The following is a 19,395-nucleotide window of genomic DNA, read 5'->3' as shown; positions in this document are numbered from 1 at the left end:
AGCCTTTTCGAAATGACTCTAAGAGGATCTGTCATGTTTACAAACAGTCCTAGTTCAATGATTTTGAGTAGGATTCCATTCCTTGCCCTTGGAAATGAAATATCCCAGATGAAATCTTCTGTCAGAAAATAATTACTGAAGTAACAGGGCCAATTTCAATGAAATGAACAAAGCAAATTAGATAAGAGAGAAAATTGTTAAGCTACTGTATTGGGTTTGCATGGCAAGGTTTTGGTAGTGGGGGGCTACAGGGGTGACTTCTGTGAGAAGCTGCTAGAAGCTTCCCCTATGTCTGACAGAGCCAATGCCAGCCAGCTCCAAGACAGACTCACTGCTAGCCAAGGCTGAGCCCATCAGCAACAGTGGTAGCGCCTCTGTGCTAACATATTTAAGAAAGGGAAAAAACAACTGCGCAATGGCAGCCGGAGAAGAGAGGAGGGAGAACACCTGAGAACAACTCTGCAGACCCCAAGGTCAGTGAAGAAGGAGGGGGAGGAGGTCCTCCAGGCACTGGAGCAGAGATTCCCCTGCAGCCCGTGGTGCAGACCATGGTGAGGCAGGCTGTCCTGCTGCAGTCCATGGAGTTCATGGTGGAGCAGATATCCACCTGCAGCCCATGGAGGACCCCATGCCAAAGCAGGTGGATACCTGAAGGAGGCTGTGACCCCATGGGAAGCCCACGCTTGAGGAGGCTCTTCACAGGACCTGTGGACAGGAGACCACACTGGACAGGTTTTCTGGAAGGACTTGTGACCCTGTGGGGGACCCACGCTGGAGCATTCTGTTCCTGAAGGACTGCACCCCGTGGAAAGGACTCACGCTGGAGCAGTTCGTGAAGAACTGCAGCCCATGGGAAGGGCCCACTTTGGAGAAGTTCATGGAGAACTGTCTCCCATGGGAGGGACCCTACGCTGGAGCAGGGGAAGAGTGTGAGGAGGAAGGAGCGGCAGAAATGTGTGATGAACTGACCACAATTCCCATTCCCCGTCCGCCTGTGCCACTGGGAGGCAGGAGGTAGAGAGAACTGGGAGTGAAGTTGAGCCCGAGAAGAAGGGAAGGGTGGGGGGAAGGTGTTTCCTTAAGATTTAGTTTCATTTCTCATTATCCTACTGTGATTTTGATTGGTAATAAATTAAACTAATTTCCCCAAGTCAAGTCTGTTTTGCCCGTGATGGTAACGGTGAGTGATCTTCCTATCCGTATCTTGACCCACGACTCTTTTGTTAGATTTTCTGTCCCCTGTCCAACTGAGGAAGGGGAGTGATAGAGTGGCTTTGGTGGGCACCTGGCATCCAGCCAGGGTCAACCCACCATAGCCCTTTTTGGTATCCAACGTGGGGCATGAGGAATTTGAGATAAGGATAGGTAACGCGCGAAACATAGACTGAACAATGTTAGAGAGCAGAATGATTGTGGGGAATTTCTGTTGTTGTAACTGTGGTGAAAGGACGAGGGGTGGATTGTGTGTAAATTGTCTACTTTTGTTCGGTGTTGTGATGATGTTATTTTGATTTTGGTGTGGGGAATTCTTTTTGTTGCTGTGAGTAAAGTTTGTGAAGATTGTGTGATGAACGTGGATTTTAATGATCATTCTTAAATATGTGATTCCCAGAGCCAAGGAGTGGAATGTATTGGGTTTGTGTGCAAGGTTTTGGTAGTGGGGGCCTACAGGGGTGGCTTCTGTGAAAAGCTGCTAGAAGCTTGGCCAGCTGTCTCCAAGATGGACGTGCCACTGACCAAAACTCATGTCTCGGTCCTATTATGATTGTAGTAAGAGACAAGTTTTCATAGTTGACTTTGGGTTTCCTTATTATCTCTGAATAAAATGGAGTGTACTCTGAGACTGCATGTTTCTGTCTTATCAGGATGTGCTTCTGTTTAGTGTGTTCATCTGGCAAAAATAATCAGTGCTTTGCGTTTTCAGAAGTGCTGAAATCATGGTCCAAATTATATGGACTCCAACTTCACCTCATCTTAAATCTCGGGTAATATCTACATAATATGTTAACAGTGATATTAATGAATATGTGCTTCAGCTGAAGAACTATCTTCCTGATGAAGATATGGAAATTTGGCTGCAAGTATCACCTTCAAGACTGTGCCTTCCAAATAAACAGTTACCAGAATCAAAAGTTTAATTTCCTTTGCCTTCTTCGGCTTCCAGATGAAGCTACTAAGCTCGTTCTAACAAGCATACATAAGATAACGTTGGTAGAAAAGAAGAGGAAAAAGGCATGGGAAGACATTGCAGAAGGGAACAAAATCTAATGTTTGCCTGTTTGAAGTGACATTGGACACAGTTTGACATAATAGGTCAAAACAACTTTCTAAATGGCTTCTAGTCTGCTATTACTTTTTCATGCAAGTACTACAATACTGATGTAATCTGTTGCTTTGATGAAAGCATTGGAAAGATTCCTGAGAATTAAAAAATATGAAGTAAGGCTGTTTTTGTTTTTGAAGGGATTTGAGGGGCTGAGAGAAGGAGGCATAGATATGAGGAAGTGAAAAGGGTTAAGCTGCTCTAGAGCTTCTTGGTCACCATCATTGTGCCCTAAGTGATGTGCACTTACAGCATAGCCAAACTGACATGTTTGAAGAACAGGAACTGTATTTGCTTTCAAGGCATTTCTAATCAGCTTACAGAGCTAAAAAAAAGATGGAAGAAAAGGTTAAAAAATAAAATCATTAGCTGTTTTCCTCTATGTCTGCATGTCCCAAAGAAGGGCTTTTACTACTATGTAAATGCACTTTGTTTTTAATTCCTTGAGTTTTTTTTTACTTCAACTGTCAAAATGTTCTAATGTACAATTGTTTTGAGAGTCCAAATCACTAGGTTAAAGGAGTTTGTAACTGTGAAAGACAGTGTTAAAAGTAAGAGAAAGTATGAAAGAAGATGAAAGAATCTTCTCTGAGGATTATATTTTGTTACACACGCGTGTTCTTCATCACCAAATCAGAACCTGAGACTCAAAACCCAAGCTGGTTGCAGTTTCCTAACTGCCCTATTCTTTCCTTTAGTTCCTGACCAGTAACAAGTTCCTGACAAGCACCAATTATTTTGTTACAATAAAATATGTTTATCAGCTACTGCTAAATGACTAGCAAAAAACACAATGGTTTTACTACATAAGACTTTGCTGTGCTCATTCAGATATATTACACACATTTGTAATTCAGGCACACAGTATGCCAGTTCCACCTCAAATTTCTATTGCATGCAGTACATACTTGTAAATGCATTTCTTCTCACAAAATGACATATACGAGACTATGTTTATTAAAGAGTAGTTCTGCTGTCTTCAATATTTCAACTTCATCATGCTTTAGTTTAACAAAAAAAGACATGAAAATTATAAAAAAGGAAAACATTTTGCCCATAATAACAAAACAATTTTTGGTGTGTTTTGATTTGTGCTATGACTTCGTCATTTCTCTGAGCTCTTCCTGTACTAATACAATAACCACTTTCCATTTCTTCAGACATGTTAATGATATTATAAGCAGTATTTGCAGTTTTTCATTGATAAGTAGACTTTTATATTACAGAAACTACCTAGGGGAAGTCCCCCTGTAATTTTAAGAACCAGAGAACATAAACCAGGTGTCAAACAGTGAAGACTGAAACATTCAATTTAAAATGTCTTCTTTCCATGCTTGTGTATTTTTTTTCCTGCTTAGGTATGCAACCTATACCAATTGCAATTTTTTTGCTTAGATCTCACGTTCTGTTCTTTACTGTGCTGAAGATGCTTTTGTAAAGATTATGAATAACCTTATTCTAACCAAATCAAAGGATCATCGTTTATTTACAGCTTTGAGCAGGTTCTTCCAGTGTTGAAACAACAAGCAAATCCTCTGCAATTTTGAATCTTCCTAATTATACTTCTCTAACTGTAAAATTGCTCTTAATATCTTTCAGTAGCATTTTCTTCCAAGGTTTAATTCAGCCACTTTTCTCTTACTTTTGTACTCTATTTAAGAGACCTCATATAATCAAACATGCATCCCAAGCCTGAAAACATCTAAAGATTTTCTCATATGTCTAGCCTTAATCTAAAAATGTCTCTAACACTTTATTCTAGGCATCCCACATCAATACTGGAAAGTGAATTTGTCTTCTGTTTCAAGCCTCATCCTTTCTCCATCAACCTAAGAAATTTTGACCACCTACCAAATTGAACTCTTCTCTTTTCTTACAACCACACACAAACTAGCAAAGGTAAATTATGATAAATTTATTTTAGAAAGGAATGTAACTCACGGCTACATGTGCTGGCATAAAAATACATCAAGTCTTGTTGTTTGACTCTGCTGCCATAGGTTTGTCAAGTAATACTATCAATCACAGAAATACACTACCTGAAAAATCAAGGACCTGCCTGCCTGCTGATTCTCCTTGCGTCTTCCTTTCAACACCTATCCCACTACAGAATTGTAGGCCTTCCTTCACATTTCCCTGTCCCTTCTCTTTTTTTTAAGAAGGAAACAAAAGAGAGATGAGGCAGACAGAGGAGGAGCTATACCTCCTTTCACTTAAATCAATCAGAAATTTCTATCCCAGATACAAAAAGCCTTGTTTGGTACATTTTTATTGTAACAAGCTTTTCACAGAAATGCACAAGTAAACAGCAAAATATGCAACACTGAATGGATATTTCAGTTTCTCAACTCACAGTTTCAGCTACAACCTAGCAAAGCGTTTGCAGCACTGTAACAACAATGTTGTGCTAAATTCAGCCCCCATTTTGTATGGATTATGATGTTAATTTTTCTTACAAAGAAACCTCCTCATACAATCAATGGACCATCACTACATATTTATATTTAACCTCATTCAAAGAATGCCCCTCCAAGCACTCCTGAACAAGTGTTTTAACTGAACAGAAAGACTTCTCTTAACATTTCTATTCCATCATCTCTGTTTATGAAACACTTACTTACACTAAATTACTTCATTATCACTGCCTGTCCTACGAAATTAAGGTCCATAATTACTGCTACTTTGCTAGACTTTACAGGCAGAACTGTCATTTAGCATCCATTCATTTTGGGTGTCAAGCTAGATAAATCTCAAAATGTGATTTTACAGGGTACTTGCATTATATTTCACATCTTACGTTCAAGCCACATTTCCAGTGACTTTCAGTAGGAGCTGTGTATGTGCAAGACTTAGCTTCCGTTGTTTCTTTTGTCCATCCTCAAAGACTAGGAAAACAGATCAGTAAATCAGACTTCACAAAGGAACACAGCTACCTAGAACCACTCAGCAACTCTGGTAAGAGTCTAGAGTAAAACACACTTTAATCAGAAAGCATCAAATTGCCTTATACCATAAAGTCATATTCTTTTCTTCACGTTGTTCTTTATTTCACTCACTATACACATTCTAATCTCTAAAACAACAAGGTAGAAATCCAGAGAGGTGTTTTTCTATGCAACCTATCTCACCACCAGGACAGCAATTCTATGATGGCAGGCTTATAAAAGCTAACTTCTAAATGCTGAACTCAAGCTGTAATATTATTTTAAATGTAGGAGGTTTAATGTGATTTCAGTTAAAACACTCAGCTGTGAAAAACGGACCTCACATGAGTCTAGCTGGGACATTCAAAAAGAGAGGTCTTAACTTCACTTGTATTGAACTTCATCATTTGAGCTCCTGGAATAACTGGTGCTCATGGTAATCATGAAATAATGGGAGATGAAGGAAAAAAACCCTGTATTGGCAGTACAACTGACCAATACTGAGAGTGAAAGAATTGCAACTTTGACTCTCACTTCAGATTCTATCATCAGAGGCAAAAGTATGTAAGTTACTTTTTCGGTACTAACTTCTAAATTCCCTAATCCAGACACAAGCAAAAATGTACTTTTGTAAGTGTCACAGCAAGCATTAATACCAGAAATAAGATGAAAATCCCATCTCTTTTCTCTCCCACATATGTGTAAGTAATGTATACATGTGTACACACATATCCTTCTAAAACAAAAAATCAGATCTAATATTTGGTTTATATGCTGCAAGTGAATTTTCAGTTCAAGCCAGCCTTGATTTTTTTTTTAAACAATTTAAACATAATTATATTGGCTTTACTAGGAAAAAAAGTTGCCCTTTCTGCTTCAAAAGAAAGTTTTTGATTATATCTAATGCACATCTGATTAATGATCACCTGTATATTCCTTCCTTGTTATTAAGAAACTACTCCTGCTATTGTCTCTATACAGCTTTCAGGTACAGCAGCAGCTGACTTTCTCGACAATAAAAGCTGCTTCACTGCTTGCATACCAAAACAAACCTGAACTATATTATATTATGCCACAGACTACAGCCAGGAAAGTGTTGAACAAACAGAATGAAATGCATTTAGGCCTTTTTTCCACAGGGAAAGAAGAGATATCTAGCAGACACGGTGAATGCTATGAACAGATAATAGGTTTTTTCAGTACTGTATCTACTGAATACAATTGAATCAAACTTCTATTGATGAACAAAAATTAAACATAAATAATATTTGTTTTGCTAGGGACTTTGTGCTTCACCATGAACAGGAAACTCTCCAATATGCACAAATATCAAAACCAATTGCATTTCCTACAATAATTACCTCTCTATGAACAGTTTATCTTCACCAAACAGTGAAACTGCTGTTTCAGAAACAATATAATGAAGTCAGTTTCATTAATGTAAGTTCAGTCTAATTTTATCACTATAGGGATTTAGCTTTGTCTTCATGCTGAGTGGTGGTTCACTTTGTGATGGCTACTACTTATTTCAATGTATTTACATTATTTATTAATGTGCTTCTGATGAGTGAAGGTGATGAAATTGGAAATTTAACGTAAAAGCAATGATAACTCCTGGAGGTGCCAATATAATGAACCGTCTGTGTGTTGCAGGAAGTACATCTTCTAAACCTATGCCCAGGCAATCATGTGATACACACATTATTAGCAGGCAGATACTTTCACATGGCAGGCTTTTTTGTTTTCCTCTTTTGAGGCAAATGCTTAGATTTCATACTAGTCACATCAAAATTTGTCTCTTTGACCATGCCTCTATCCCCCAGATTTAGAAGTATCTCCAGGGCAATATAACAACTACTCAGTTTTAATGAAGTAACAGTGTTTACTTCAGTTACCTGAAACTAAGGAGGGTAAAACAAAGTTGCTACAACATAATGAGTCATTGAGAAAAATATATGCAAGATAAAACACATAATTATGGAAAAATCATTGAAGTACTATCTTCAGGGCAAACCAAAGGCTGAATTTACTGAGCAATAGCTCAGCAGCAATAGAAGTAATCAAAGCCTGAGTTTCGGTGGATCTGTGTTTTGTAGATAAGCTTATCATATAGTCTATGCCATGCCAGACTATAAAGGGAAAAATTTATATTATAACCTTTACATCAGTGAAAATATGTATTTGCTTCTGTGTGGCTTAGAGGTCCACTGCCCCCTCCCTCCAAACTGTAGAATTTTCCTGTCATTAAGACCTTCTTCATATTTGGTTGATAACTGAAGTTACTTGAGGAGATGGATAAATTGGCAACACAATTACATAAAACTGCTTTGCCCGACAAAACCAGACTCCAATTTGTATGTAATTTTTATAGGCACATTTTAGCAGACCACTTTCGGCTCCTGGTTTTCGCAGTGTATCTTACCAGGTGCTCATGTGCTTGTAGGACCAAAAACCACCTTCTAAAACAGCCACTCAACTTTCCCTCTTTGTAGATAACAATAAAACCAAACCTGATCCGATTTTTTCTTTTGCTTTTTTTTGCTTATACACACATAATTCAACTGAAGTTAGAGCTGTATCAATGTAAAATTGAAGCTAGGCTCCTGTAAATTATGGGAGAATTTATCTTCAACTAACAATTCAGAATATGAAACAAAATTCTCACATGGCAGCTATGGTGTTTTGATATTTCACATCACGAACCCAACTAATTTCAAATGGACAAAACAGTGCAGCGTGTTTCCATAGAAACATGTTAGATGAGGATGTATACTAAATAGCAGTCTCAGCAAACGAAACTGCATTGCAGAAATGTGGCTTTGAAATACAAAAGAGAAATAAATAAGATTTTAAAAACAGGACCTGGTTTCAAAATTTTGTTTCAAACATTAACGAATTCAATAAAACACACAGATAAGAAGATCCTCAACCAAATGCTAATGCACTTATTAGTAACATAAGGGTGAGCAGCTTGTCAGCACAAATCGTGATATAAATTTGTAAGCAGCTAGCTCATTCTGCTCTGGAATAGGCCTAAAAAATTAGAATAGTATTTCTTTCTAAAAAAATCCATTTTGAATTGACTAAGATAAGTTTCAGATATGGAACTGTAAATATTGACTCTAGAAGGTAGTTTTTCTGTAACTGTAACTTGTTTATTTGAGTTAACTCTGTACAATGGCAGAGTATATAGAAAATCTAACCCCTTTGAGAGATGTCAAAAACTCTAACCACTGGCCTAATCTTTGCTCTCATTAAAGGCAAAAAGAAATTTGTCTTTAATTTATTTAGTCCTTAAACCTCAACATTGCTCAACGAAAACAATAGGAAACTGTAGCTCATCAAGAAAAATCTTGATACTAAACCAGTATTTATCCAATCGCACATGATCCACAAGAACTTTAAAGTACAGTCTTACTTTAAGGTAACTCTGAAACATAAGTAACATTTAGCATACTTCTAGAAGCTTTGCAACACTCATGGATTTTTTTCCTGCAACTAAGTAACTGCACACATGTTTGCATGAGTTGTTACACATATATGCACACATACACAAATGTAGTGGAAAATAATTCAGTATTAAACATTAGTTGCACTCAACCCACGGTTTGTACAAGCAATATTGAAGCATTAAGAACATATTATTGCCTAATAAATACATAGTAATACAAATTGAGAAATAGGTGAAGAGCTAATAGCAGATAGTTATATACAGAACATAGAATAGTTATATGCTATAGGTCTACTTCTTTGTATCCATTCTTTAGGATTGCACTTACAGATAAATTACAGCCTTCTTTAGCAAATTAAACCAAGAACAGGAAAACCTAATGAGATTAAAATGCATTAATAATTTTACCTACAAGGCTAGAGATCAGTGGTAGACTAATTTTTTTTATTATTTCTTATATAGCATTCAATCTTATTAGCTGTACAGAACACTGTAAATGGCATCAATTAAAGATAAACAGATTAAAAACTTCATAACTCGTTAATAATCAGGATATAATTTATCAGTGTTTTACATTAGTGAGTCACTTACTTGACAAAGAAATAAACAAGTACATACCCTGATCCAAAATCTCTTCCTCTTCTTTTTTGGCCTGCTGCAGCAAGGAACTTTTATCAGTATCCTTGGTTTCTGAAAAATGGATTTAGGATATGATGTTAACCTCTGCATGTGAATGGAATTAAGTATCTTCCCACTGGGGAAAAGAAGCCCTTCTGAAATGAACATTCGGTATTTTTATCTATCTATACTAGTTGTACCAAACAGTGCAGCAGTAAAACTACTGGAATAAAAAATTATGGTTTGTACTTTGCGACACAGACATAACAGTCAGATCACTTCTGGATAATACTGCTGGTGCAACTTATATGCCTACTAGTGTTCAATAGAAACATTTGATTCCTTCTGTAACAAGGCAGTAGAACCCAGAAAACTATGGAAATGTTACAAGTCAACTTTGTAGGAAATAGATAGAAGATAAAGCAAATAGTAAGAAACTGTTAATATAAAGTACTGATATTTGGCATAGAAATGAGGTCAATCTTTTGGGTACACAGCTCAAATAGCTGGAAAAATATGTTGGAAATTGACAGATGACAATAGGAAGGAACGGCCAGAAGACTATGACATACATTTCCACCAAAAACAAGAGCAGAATTCCGTGATGGTCTATAATTAGCGATCTGAATTTTACTCAGAATTGCATTTCCTTTTTATGAAAATGTAGCATATCAAAACAACACAGACAAATACATCAGTGAGCATAAAAAGACTTGAATAAAACGGATTACAAGTTTTTTTCACCTTCATGATGTCCATGTGTCATCTTTAGTGAATCAGACTTGAATGGAATGGGAATATTTGCCTCCTGCGGTATATTTCTGAACATCTCAGGGTTTGCATTCTGTGTGCAGGTCATATATGAGACAGCATGCTTGGCTTCCATATAGTACATAATGTAAAAATTACACATTTCATCATTGGCTGTTCCCCTACGCAACACAGAAAAGATGCAGTAGTTAGGAAAAAATGAGCTGAATAAAGCTGTTATTCAATTCATCTAACTTGTTTAACAGAGTATTACAAAGTTGCAAGGAAATGTTTAGAAGCCTCACACTAAAATATTTAATAGCTTCACTGCAGTGAATATAAAAATTTTCTTTCAGTTTATACCAGAGAATACAGTTTGCACAAACTCCCCAGGTATCTCAAAAATTCCTAACAATTTGGTTTTGATTCTACAGAAAATTGCATCAACTATTTAAACTGCCTTTCCTTCTCATTTCCCCAGAATACTCCTCATAGTCCCCAGTGTGTCATCAACTATGCACATGTTCTGATGAAATAAGACAAAACTGTATCATTCTTCACGTCACCATTAATATAGTTCTCTGTCAATCTAGGCAAATCTAATTTAAAATCATTGCAAATAATGTCTATGTTTCATTTCAGCAGCTATCTTATATGACGGTGTTTTTCCCCCCATGTTCAAGTGTATCCGTTTATTGGCCAATCACACAGGTTCTAATGCAGGAAAACGTAATTTCATTATGTATTAAGACACCATAAATATCTCTTACAGAGAAGATAGCACTGCCATCTTGAGAATAACTTGATCACATGTTTCTGTAAGGAAAACATGAGTGCAAAAGAAATGAATAAACACTAGCAAAATTCAGTCCTTTTTGATAAATGTTGTGCATGTACTTCAAACAGAAGAGGCTCTTCTGTACTGCTACATAATCCTGTCTTCAACAGGGAAAACAGCTGGTATGAGACAGAATTTTTTCTGAAAATATTACTTTGTGAAGCAGATAACACAGGGCCTCTTTGCAATTGTGATCTGTTTCTGTTTTTTGTCCTCTGCCATATAGGTTGATATCTTTTATTTATAAATACAATCCCAACAATGGAATAAGCTAGGACCTATAAAGAAATGTTCACAAAATAAAGGGTTTTACATTACGATTTTTTAATTAGCTTTCACAATTAACCAGTGAGCCCACACTCATAAAAAGATACGGGGGTGGCCTATTAGCTGTTTGCAAAAGACGTCAGTGCTGACTTTTCCAGCAGCATCCTGCAGCATTCATTTATTCACCATAGCAACAATAATGACACCAGCCAGAGGGGAGATGGGGGAACATGGGAGAAGAGACTGTTTCAAAAAGGGAACTGGTATTTTTCCATGCATTGAAAATTTAGCATCCCTTGGAGACCACAAAAATCACACTCTGACTTGGCAAGCTCTGCTTAAGCCTTTAGAAAGTGTTAACTTCACTGTTGGATTCTCAGTATCTGTCACTATAATTGCCTCCTCTTTAAAACTCCAGTAGAAAAGGGGATGTGGAATCCACATGAACTCTGCTTCACCTGACACGTTACTGTATCTACACATTTCAAAGTTGATCATTTTATATATTTATAGTTGGGGGGGGGGAAGGAATATTACTTTTTCAACAACAGTTTTAGTAAATTCACAGAAAACCCAGAATCCTTCCATTACATACATGAACTCCTGAGAAATCCTGGTTTGTGAACGAGTTTAATGAGTAGAAATGCTGATACACAAGTTAAAATAAAAAAATTCCTGTTAACAACCTTCACACCACTATCACAGATATCTAGATCCATATCCAGATCTTGGTATATTAACAATACACAGTGAAGCATAATGAAAAAGGATTTCGCATCAAAAAGCAAGATAATGCAGTTAAAGAATCTTAAATACTGAATGGGAACTTTTTGCTACATGCACATAAACCTTCTCTTGAATGGTACAATACCTGTTAAACATATTTTGAAAGGAAAAGATACAGGTTGTACTATTTTCTGTCTGGTAAAAGTTTTAAACGATACATTACATTGCAACTGGAAAAACAAGCAGCCACTGTGGCCAATGGCACTTTCCTTTGCAAAGATACGGTCTTTACACTGAATGGGCTCCAGTTCTTTCATATCCCTTAGACTGGTAAGCTATATGCTACTTGACACTATATCAACTCTAATGTTTACTCTGAAACATCATTAAGTTATCTGTTACAAAAATGCAGTGGCTGCTTGCATGGAGTAATTACTGGTCTCTGGCAAAAATTAGAAGAAATCTTACTTTATGAATTAGGAATAGTTGATGTTCTTCTTATTTGACAAAGGATAACTCAACCCTTTAATTTGCAAAAGTTTGAGCTTGAGGAGAATCTAGCTCACTGAAATGGATGATTTATGAAACTTCTGAAGAGATGACTCCTGCCTCACCTTTTTACACCAGAGACATTAAGTCTGTGCTCGTGTGACTACTCTGAACCTGTATGTAGTCAACTGCACAAGCAAAATCAGGTTTCACTTCTGAACCTCGGTTTGACAAACTCTACACATTTAAGAGGCATGCCTCAATACCTAATTTAATTTCTCAGACTAGGAGAGGAAGCAGGATGAAAAAGGTTAGCGTGAACCATGGAGGTTATAAGATAATGTAAGATAATGGAAAGCAGTTAGTCTAACTAAAGGAAAACATGAAAATACCCAAGACCAAATGTGTAAAGAAATAAACAGCACAGTAAGCAAGGGATAAAAACAAAACAAGAAACATCTATCCTCCCTCCCCAAGTTAGTTACTAAGTAATGGACATGGCCAAAAATGACACTTCATTTATATGAAAGGGACTAGTTGACTATCACAGAAAATATTACACAGTTAAGAAAGTATAACATCGAGAATATGTCATGTTTTAACTACAGTTAGCATATAGTATGAATGGTTAAGCTTTAACTGATCAGCTTTGGAAAGGTGAATGGACAAAGTGAACACTAAGTTTATTTTAGCCCTGCCTTCTATGTATATTAAAGATAAATCACATAAGGCATTTAAGATCTTTTTTTCAGCTAGTTCAAGAAAAAACAAAAACACAGGCAGAAAACTAAACATAGAGTCTGGGAAAGTGAACATGCAGACTTGATCTGTTCCTTTTCAGATATATATTATTTCACAGCTTTCCTTTCATGTTTGTATCTTCCATTTTTTCAGTGTTTATATTTGGAACTCAAAGGTTCTTTTAATACTTCTTTTGGACCGATGAGTCATTCTGAATGGGAGTAAGACAACTGCAACATCAGAGCTACGTTTTCCAAGACTCAAACAACTTTCATTTAATTTATTTTAGCTGTGTATCTTTCCATATACCCAGCATTGTTGGTAATGCATTCCTTTTCATCCATTTATTTCATATTATGGTGATAATTATTTTCCAACTGTATACACTTCCGTATTATGCATCAGCTTTTGTTTAATAGCTTAAATATTTGCTTAAAATGCTTATGTGTTGCTTGTCAAAATTCATAGGTAGAAATTATGTAATAAAAAAGGTAAAGGTCTGCTCATTTCTTTAATTTCTGTTCCTATTAATTCCCCACCAAAAGCATATTAGTACATTGAAAGAAAAGACCATAATTATCCTAGGACTGTTTCTTAAACTGTGAGGATCATTCAACAAAGAGGAACTACTTTGGGGAATGTTACAGAAACGACAGAAACTCTCAGAACTTGTGAAAAAAAGGTCTACAGTTAAATTAAGGTTTTGGATATATTTTCACTAGTGTTATGGCTTTTGTAAAAATCTCTTCTCAAACAATTCATTCTGCTTCAGCTGCTACTCATCAGTATTTTAACTACCCACTGAAAGGTGATAGATTTGTGTTGAATCCTTACCCCTCTACTGACATGCAATCTTAGGGTGCTCAGTGCACTAAAAAACTCGTCCCTGGGGGTGCTGCAGCACATACTTTCAGAACGGAGAGATTTCTGCATGGTATCTTCATATCTCTACATATACAGTAAATTACAGTTCAAAGAACCGGAACCAGTTAAGAGAATATTCATATTGCATCTATTTTTACAGTTGTATTTGTCAACTTGATCTTACAGAGCTCTGTCTGTCACCTTCAGCTGAACAGCATCACTGACAACCACAGTTCAGATTTTCCTATTTACCATTACTGGTCATTTGTGTTTTCATTTTTTTTTCATAAAAGCTTGTATATTTTTATACTGAAAAAAAGTAACTGGTACATTATTCTGAATTTTTAAGGTTAGATTTTATGATGGGTCAAAATTTATCAGATTTGTATAAGTTTCCATAAATTTTCTTTCTGAAATAATGAAGAGAAATTGTGAAGCTTTATTATTTTGTTTTAAAACAGCCAATAACTTTAACTTATTTAACAAAAAGTTTTTTAGAATTGATATTCTGAATCCTTCTCTAAATGCAGAACTGCCCAACATCTAAGTGAGGTGTTTGGCGGCATAGCTTCACCTAAGAAATTTTCTGAACACTTCAGCAAGGTGATTATTCATGTAAGTAAAGGCAATGAACACTGTGTAGTTAAATCTTCAGCAGACTAGACAGCAAAACAGACCAGTCTGGCAGAATTTATCAGTTTGCTAGAATTATCTTGGAAGAAGACATGAAACAAACACATTTCTACACATAACCTTGGGAAAAAATGGTTAGGAAATGGAACAAATAGAGAAAATTTACCCTATATGTGTCTCTGTAGTTCTGCCTTCACCACTGAACACACATCTAGCTGCAAGGATATCATCATAGCTAACATCGACAGGATATTCTACTGGATAGAATGCCTGAAAGAGAGGATGATTCAACATAATTAATGAAAGCATCTCATATCATTTACGTCGATATACACACACAAGAATGAGAGTGCTACACATCTGAAAAGTAATTTCAGAATGTTTTTTGCATCATAATGTAATCATGATAATAATACTTGGCAGTATTCACTTCCAGTGGCACTACAACATGTACTACTGGAAACACCACGAAGCAAATCTGTGGGTACATGACTATCCAATTCAGCTTCTCAGTTTTAAATAAAAATAATTAAAATTTACAGTTAGAATTAAAAACCCAACTAACCTGTGGCAGTTGTGGACTCTGTCTACCAATCAATGTCCATTGACCATTTCTCACTCTGTATCCACTCACTACTTTACCTATAACATACCAATATGTATGTGAACATGAGACATACTTCTAAAAAAATATGTTGTAGTGTCAGCGTTTTTCTGCTAAATATTTGATATTCCTATGTTGCAATAAAGCTCTTACCTAGTCTGTGTGTATGAACTCTGTAGGCAAAAAGGTGCATTGGAAACCTTTTGTAATGGCAGGCAATGTCTGCATCAACCACTGTTAAAAGACGATGGCAATAAACAAAGAAAACCACATTATTTATCAAAGAAAAGTTACACTCCTGTACTTCATTTAGGGTGAAAGTGGTTTACAAAAGGTATACCTACACTGGACAACAGACAATTTCAAAAAATACTGGATAATATCTTATATTTCTGCACTGTCTATCTCAAGACATCTGTAAAGAAAAACTAATAAAATATAGTACAAGTCACTTGAAAAATTACTTTCTGTGATGATGTACATACAAAATGGGGCTGAAACTCAGTAGCATTTTTTCCACCATACACTGTTGCTATTTAACGAAGTAAAGTAATACATTTGCTTACAGACTATGTTGAGGAACACTTAAAATAAACATAGCTATGGTAAATAGTCTACTCAGGAGAAAATGAAAATAAACTGATATAATTCTAAACTGATATGATTTATAATGAAGGCTTGATTTTAAGATCTTAATCATTCTAGGCCCAGTCTAAAAGACTTAGGGTTAGATCCAGACTTTGGCAGAGAAATGCTGTACAGACAATGTCTGCAGGCTAGTACTTGTGTTAGATGCAGTAACAATAGCTAAGTAAGAGCCTACAGGGAAATTCCTCTTCCAATGCCTCTCTGAGAGGTATCTGTGGACTAGCTGCATTTTTCCTGTTATAAGAAACCTCATGCTTTACTTAAGAACTGCAAATTTGATTGAACATGAGAAGGCAATTATCAACAGGCACAAAATTGTTTCTATTCCCACTTCCCTCACACCTCCAGCTGAAAAAAAGTAAATTTCTGCGTTGATCAAGTATTTCGGGCAGGATCAGTTTATGTTTTCATACTGAAGAGCAAAATATGTTAAGTTTAAATTCAAATTAATAAAGATTTCAAGTTGCCGAATTCACCGAACAGTTGGAGTCAGTTGTGCATTTGACCACCTCATCCTATTCAGGCAGCTAACTGCAAGTGGGACAAATGGTATTCTTGGACATCTAATTTAAAATTGCAATATAGCATGGGAAAATGTAAGGTCAGTGTTCAACTTCCTTAAAACAGAACATTTCATGCTAGCTTGAAGAAATGATATTAGGACTATCCAAGCTGAGTTTCACATAAAATCCACTGAGTAGGATTCTGAATAGAAACTCTTTGAAAACTTTATTTTACAATGTTTTTTCAGCATTTTGACCTTTTAACCAACTAGGAACATATGAATAAAACTTTTAAAGAGCAGCACCTTACTGGTAGAAATTCATTTATTGAAACCAAACTCTTAGTAAATCACAAATAGCATGAATGACAAATGCAGATGAAGAAGAGTCCAAAAAATCTTACTTTTTTTGGGGGGAAGAGGAAAATAAGAAAATAGCTAGGGCTTTTTTGGTAAAATATTAACATGAAAATAAATCAAAGAAATACTCTTAAGAATCCTAGAAACTTCAGTAGTGCACAGATCATTGTTGTTTCATACAACATTGTGTTCTACAACATTGACTGCCTTTGCAGATGTAGCCACTGGGAAATATGATACAATTTTAAAATTATAACTATTTTTTTCAGCATTTGTTTAATTAAACAATTAATTTGTCCATCTACAATTCAGCAAGCCTCTGCTAAATTTTCTTCCGCAATGAGCAGTAAAAATAAATCAGATGCTGAAATTATATAATCACTTTGTAGAATTATGACTCACCTTTCTCGCCTGGTGGTATTACAGTGTTCACAGACATCATAAGATACATTCCAGCAATCAAAGGCTGCCTGCAATTCAAAACCCAAGCTCTGCTAAACAAGTCCTTTGTAAAACCTGACTGCAAGTGACACGATATGCAATACCATTTAACACCACTAATTTCTAAATGTTGGATTATGTCTGAAATTGGTCTACTGAGAAAGAAGCTGTTACAAAGCACTTCCCTTTTGCTCCTTTTTTTCATACTGAGCTACAATCTTTGAAGCATCTTCTACAAAGTATGTGAAATAGGACAAAACGATCATCTACATAATTGGTGTCCTTGTCCCAGATTTCTAAATATGACGCTTTTAAGCTGGATTAACTCAGTACTGATAGCACCATTTCATCAAGTTTCTTAGCAGAAACAAAAATCTTTGCCAACAGATGACACATGGCTTCAAAATTCTTAATATTGTGAAGTATGTATTATTTTTATTTCACGTGTTTTCAAAGGAATCTAAAGGAGGCGTTTCCATGCCTTCTGTTCTGATGAAAAAAATCATAATAGTTAAGTATTTTTAAAGATACTTACTTTTGATGTGTCAGATGTAACGTTACCCCAGAGCAGTCCTTGTGTTTATCTATAAATCACAAAACAGTTTAATCATTAGCAACTGCACCCATGCGCATAATATTCTTCTGCTGTATAAAAATACCAGAAGACAAAATAACTTTCAGCTTACTGTTTTCAGTAAAACTTTCATACTGTGGAAACATTACTCAATTTTGCACAAATCTGAACATCACAGTGCTGCATTTGTAGAAAAATCCTAATATAGAGCAAAACTCTGGTGGATGAAAAACAAACTGCTTTTTTGGCACTAGAAATTGCGGATCTTTATGAACTAGCATCTCGGAAATGAAACAGTGTCATTTTTACAATAGCAGAAAAAGTTGGTTTGCTTCAAACAATTTTGTACTCTGACAGAAGTTAGAAAAATGAAAGATCTGGGGAAAAGCAACGATTTTAGCCATTAACAATGAAGCAGCCAGAAATCCTTGTAATGAAGTAAACAGGTGAACTTGAGACATCAATACAGACAGAGGTTCTGTTTAACATTGGTTAACCTAGAAGGACAGTAAAAACAGTTAATTTGTTTGTTAATGTACTGTATCAGCATTATCTAATATGTTTGACATTTTAATTTAAAGATACTATTGTCTTGATATAGTTACTCAGTTTTAGTTGGTGATCGGAGAGTTCAATCTTAGTTCTTTTTCAAGAAGTTTCCTTTTGTTATGTTTATACCAAAAATAGCTTTAGTTAGAAGATGGATATAACTGCAAAGCCAGTAAACAGAAAACACTGAAAAAATACCCTCTAACAGTATATGTTTTAGGTAAGAAAAAGAACAGAGTAGCTATGGATCTACTCACAAGTGTAACTTGGGAGAGATTTTCCTCCCGGCAGTAGCTAGATTCCAAACTGAAAAATGCAGTGCATTTGGAAATAAGAAACAATAATGACTAGAGTGGGACAAAACAGGGAGACTTTACAGATTAAAAAGTATCATCAGTTTCGTTTTTCAAACATTAGCTATTTTAGCCACACCACATTTCATTATTAAGGAATAATATTCAGTTTGGTTTTTACCACCATTGATACTAGAACCTACTTTCAGTATGTTCACAAAGTAGACAGTCACTATTTTCACAAAATGTATAAATTAGTACATATGTTATGCAAGTGAAAAAGTTGCTAACCCAATTTCACTAGCTTCTTATAATGCTCATCATCAAGGCATCTGAGAATTCTTAGTTTCTCCAGCTCTGTGTGTCCCAGCAAACAGCTCTATATTTAAAAATCTGAATCAGTAAATCACAGTTGTACCTTTACAAATAACAACAAAAAGGAAAGTCTTCACTGTATATGCAAAAGAAAATTTTAAAACAGTAGCTCTTTCATCAAGACTACCCACTACTGTAGTTGCACTGAATGTTAGGAAAGCATGTCTCATGAAAGCTTTTGAAACCAAGTGTGATGAATCAGAAGGAAAGCAGCTGAAAATTCAATTGGTGATCCAGAAACAAAAGCGTACCCATTCAATGCAGATGGAATTTCTGACTGTCTGTGTTAAGCCACATGTAACATTGCCTCAAACACAGGGAGTTTGGTACCTATATTCTGTATAAAGGATTGAATATGGGTTTGGCAGAGTACTGACAAAGTTCACTTGCAATTACAGTAGAAGTATTTTAAGACTACGCACATG

General features: G+C 35.8%; 1 protein-coding gene across 7 annotated transcripts in view; it reads right to left on the bottom strand.

Moving 5' to 3' along the window:
- PAM (peptidylglycine alpha-amidating monooxygenase) overlaps window positions 1-19,395 on the bottom strand; it is a 79,432-nt gene that overhangs the window by 27,369 nt on the left and 32,668 nt on the right. For all 7 annotated transcript variants that reach the window (XM_059834340.1, XM_059834334.1, XM_059834335.1 and 4 more), the window contains exons 7-13: window positions 17,715-17,763; window positions 17,141-17,208; window positions 15,382-15,462; window positions 15,190-15,266; window positions 14,791-14,894; window positions 10,061-10,248; window positions 9,317-9,388 (exon numbers count right to left, since the gene is read on the bottom strand). In XM_059834340.1, the coding sequence (XP_059690323.1) occupies window positions 9,317-9,388; window positions 10,061-10,248; window positions 14,791-14,894; window positions 15,190-15,266; window positions 15,382-15,462; window positions 17,141-17,208; window positions 17,715-17,763 (639 nt within the window). The remainder of the gene's footprint in view (window positions 1-9,316; window positions 9,389-10,060; window positions 10,249-14,790; window positions 14,895-15,189; window positions 15,267-15,381; window positions 15,463-17,140; window positions 17,209-17,714; window positions 17,764-19,395) is intronic.

Source organism: Gavia stellata, chromosome Z (genome assembly GCF_030936135.1).
Source record: "Gavia stellata isolate bGavSte3 chromosome Z, bGavSte3.hap2, whole genome shotgun sequence".
Taxonomy (NCBI): domain Eukaryota; kingdom Metazoa; phylum Chordata; class Aves; order Gaviiformes; family Gaviidae; genus Gavia; species Gavia stellata.
This window is presented reverse-complemented; position numbering and strand designations above follow the sequence as displayed.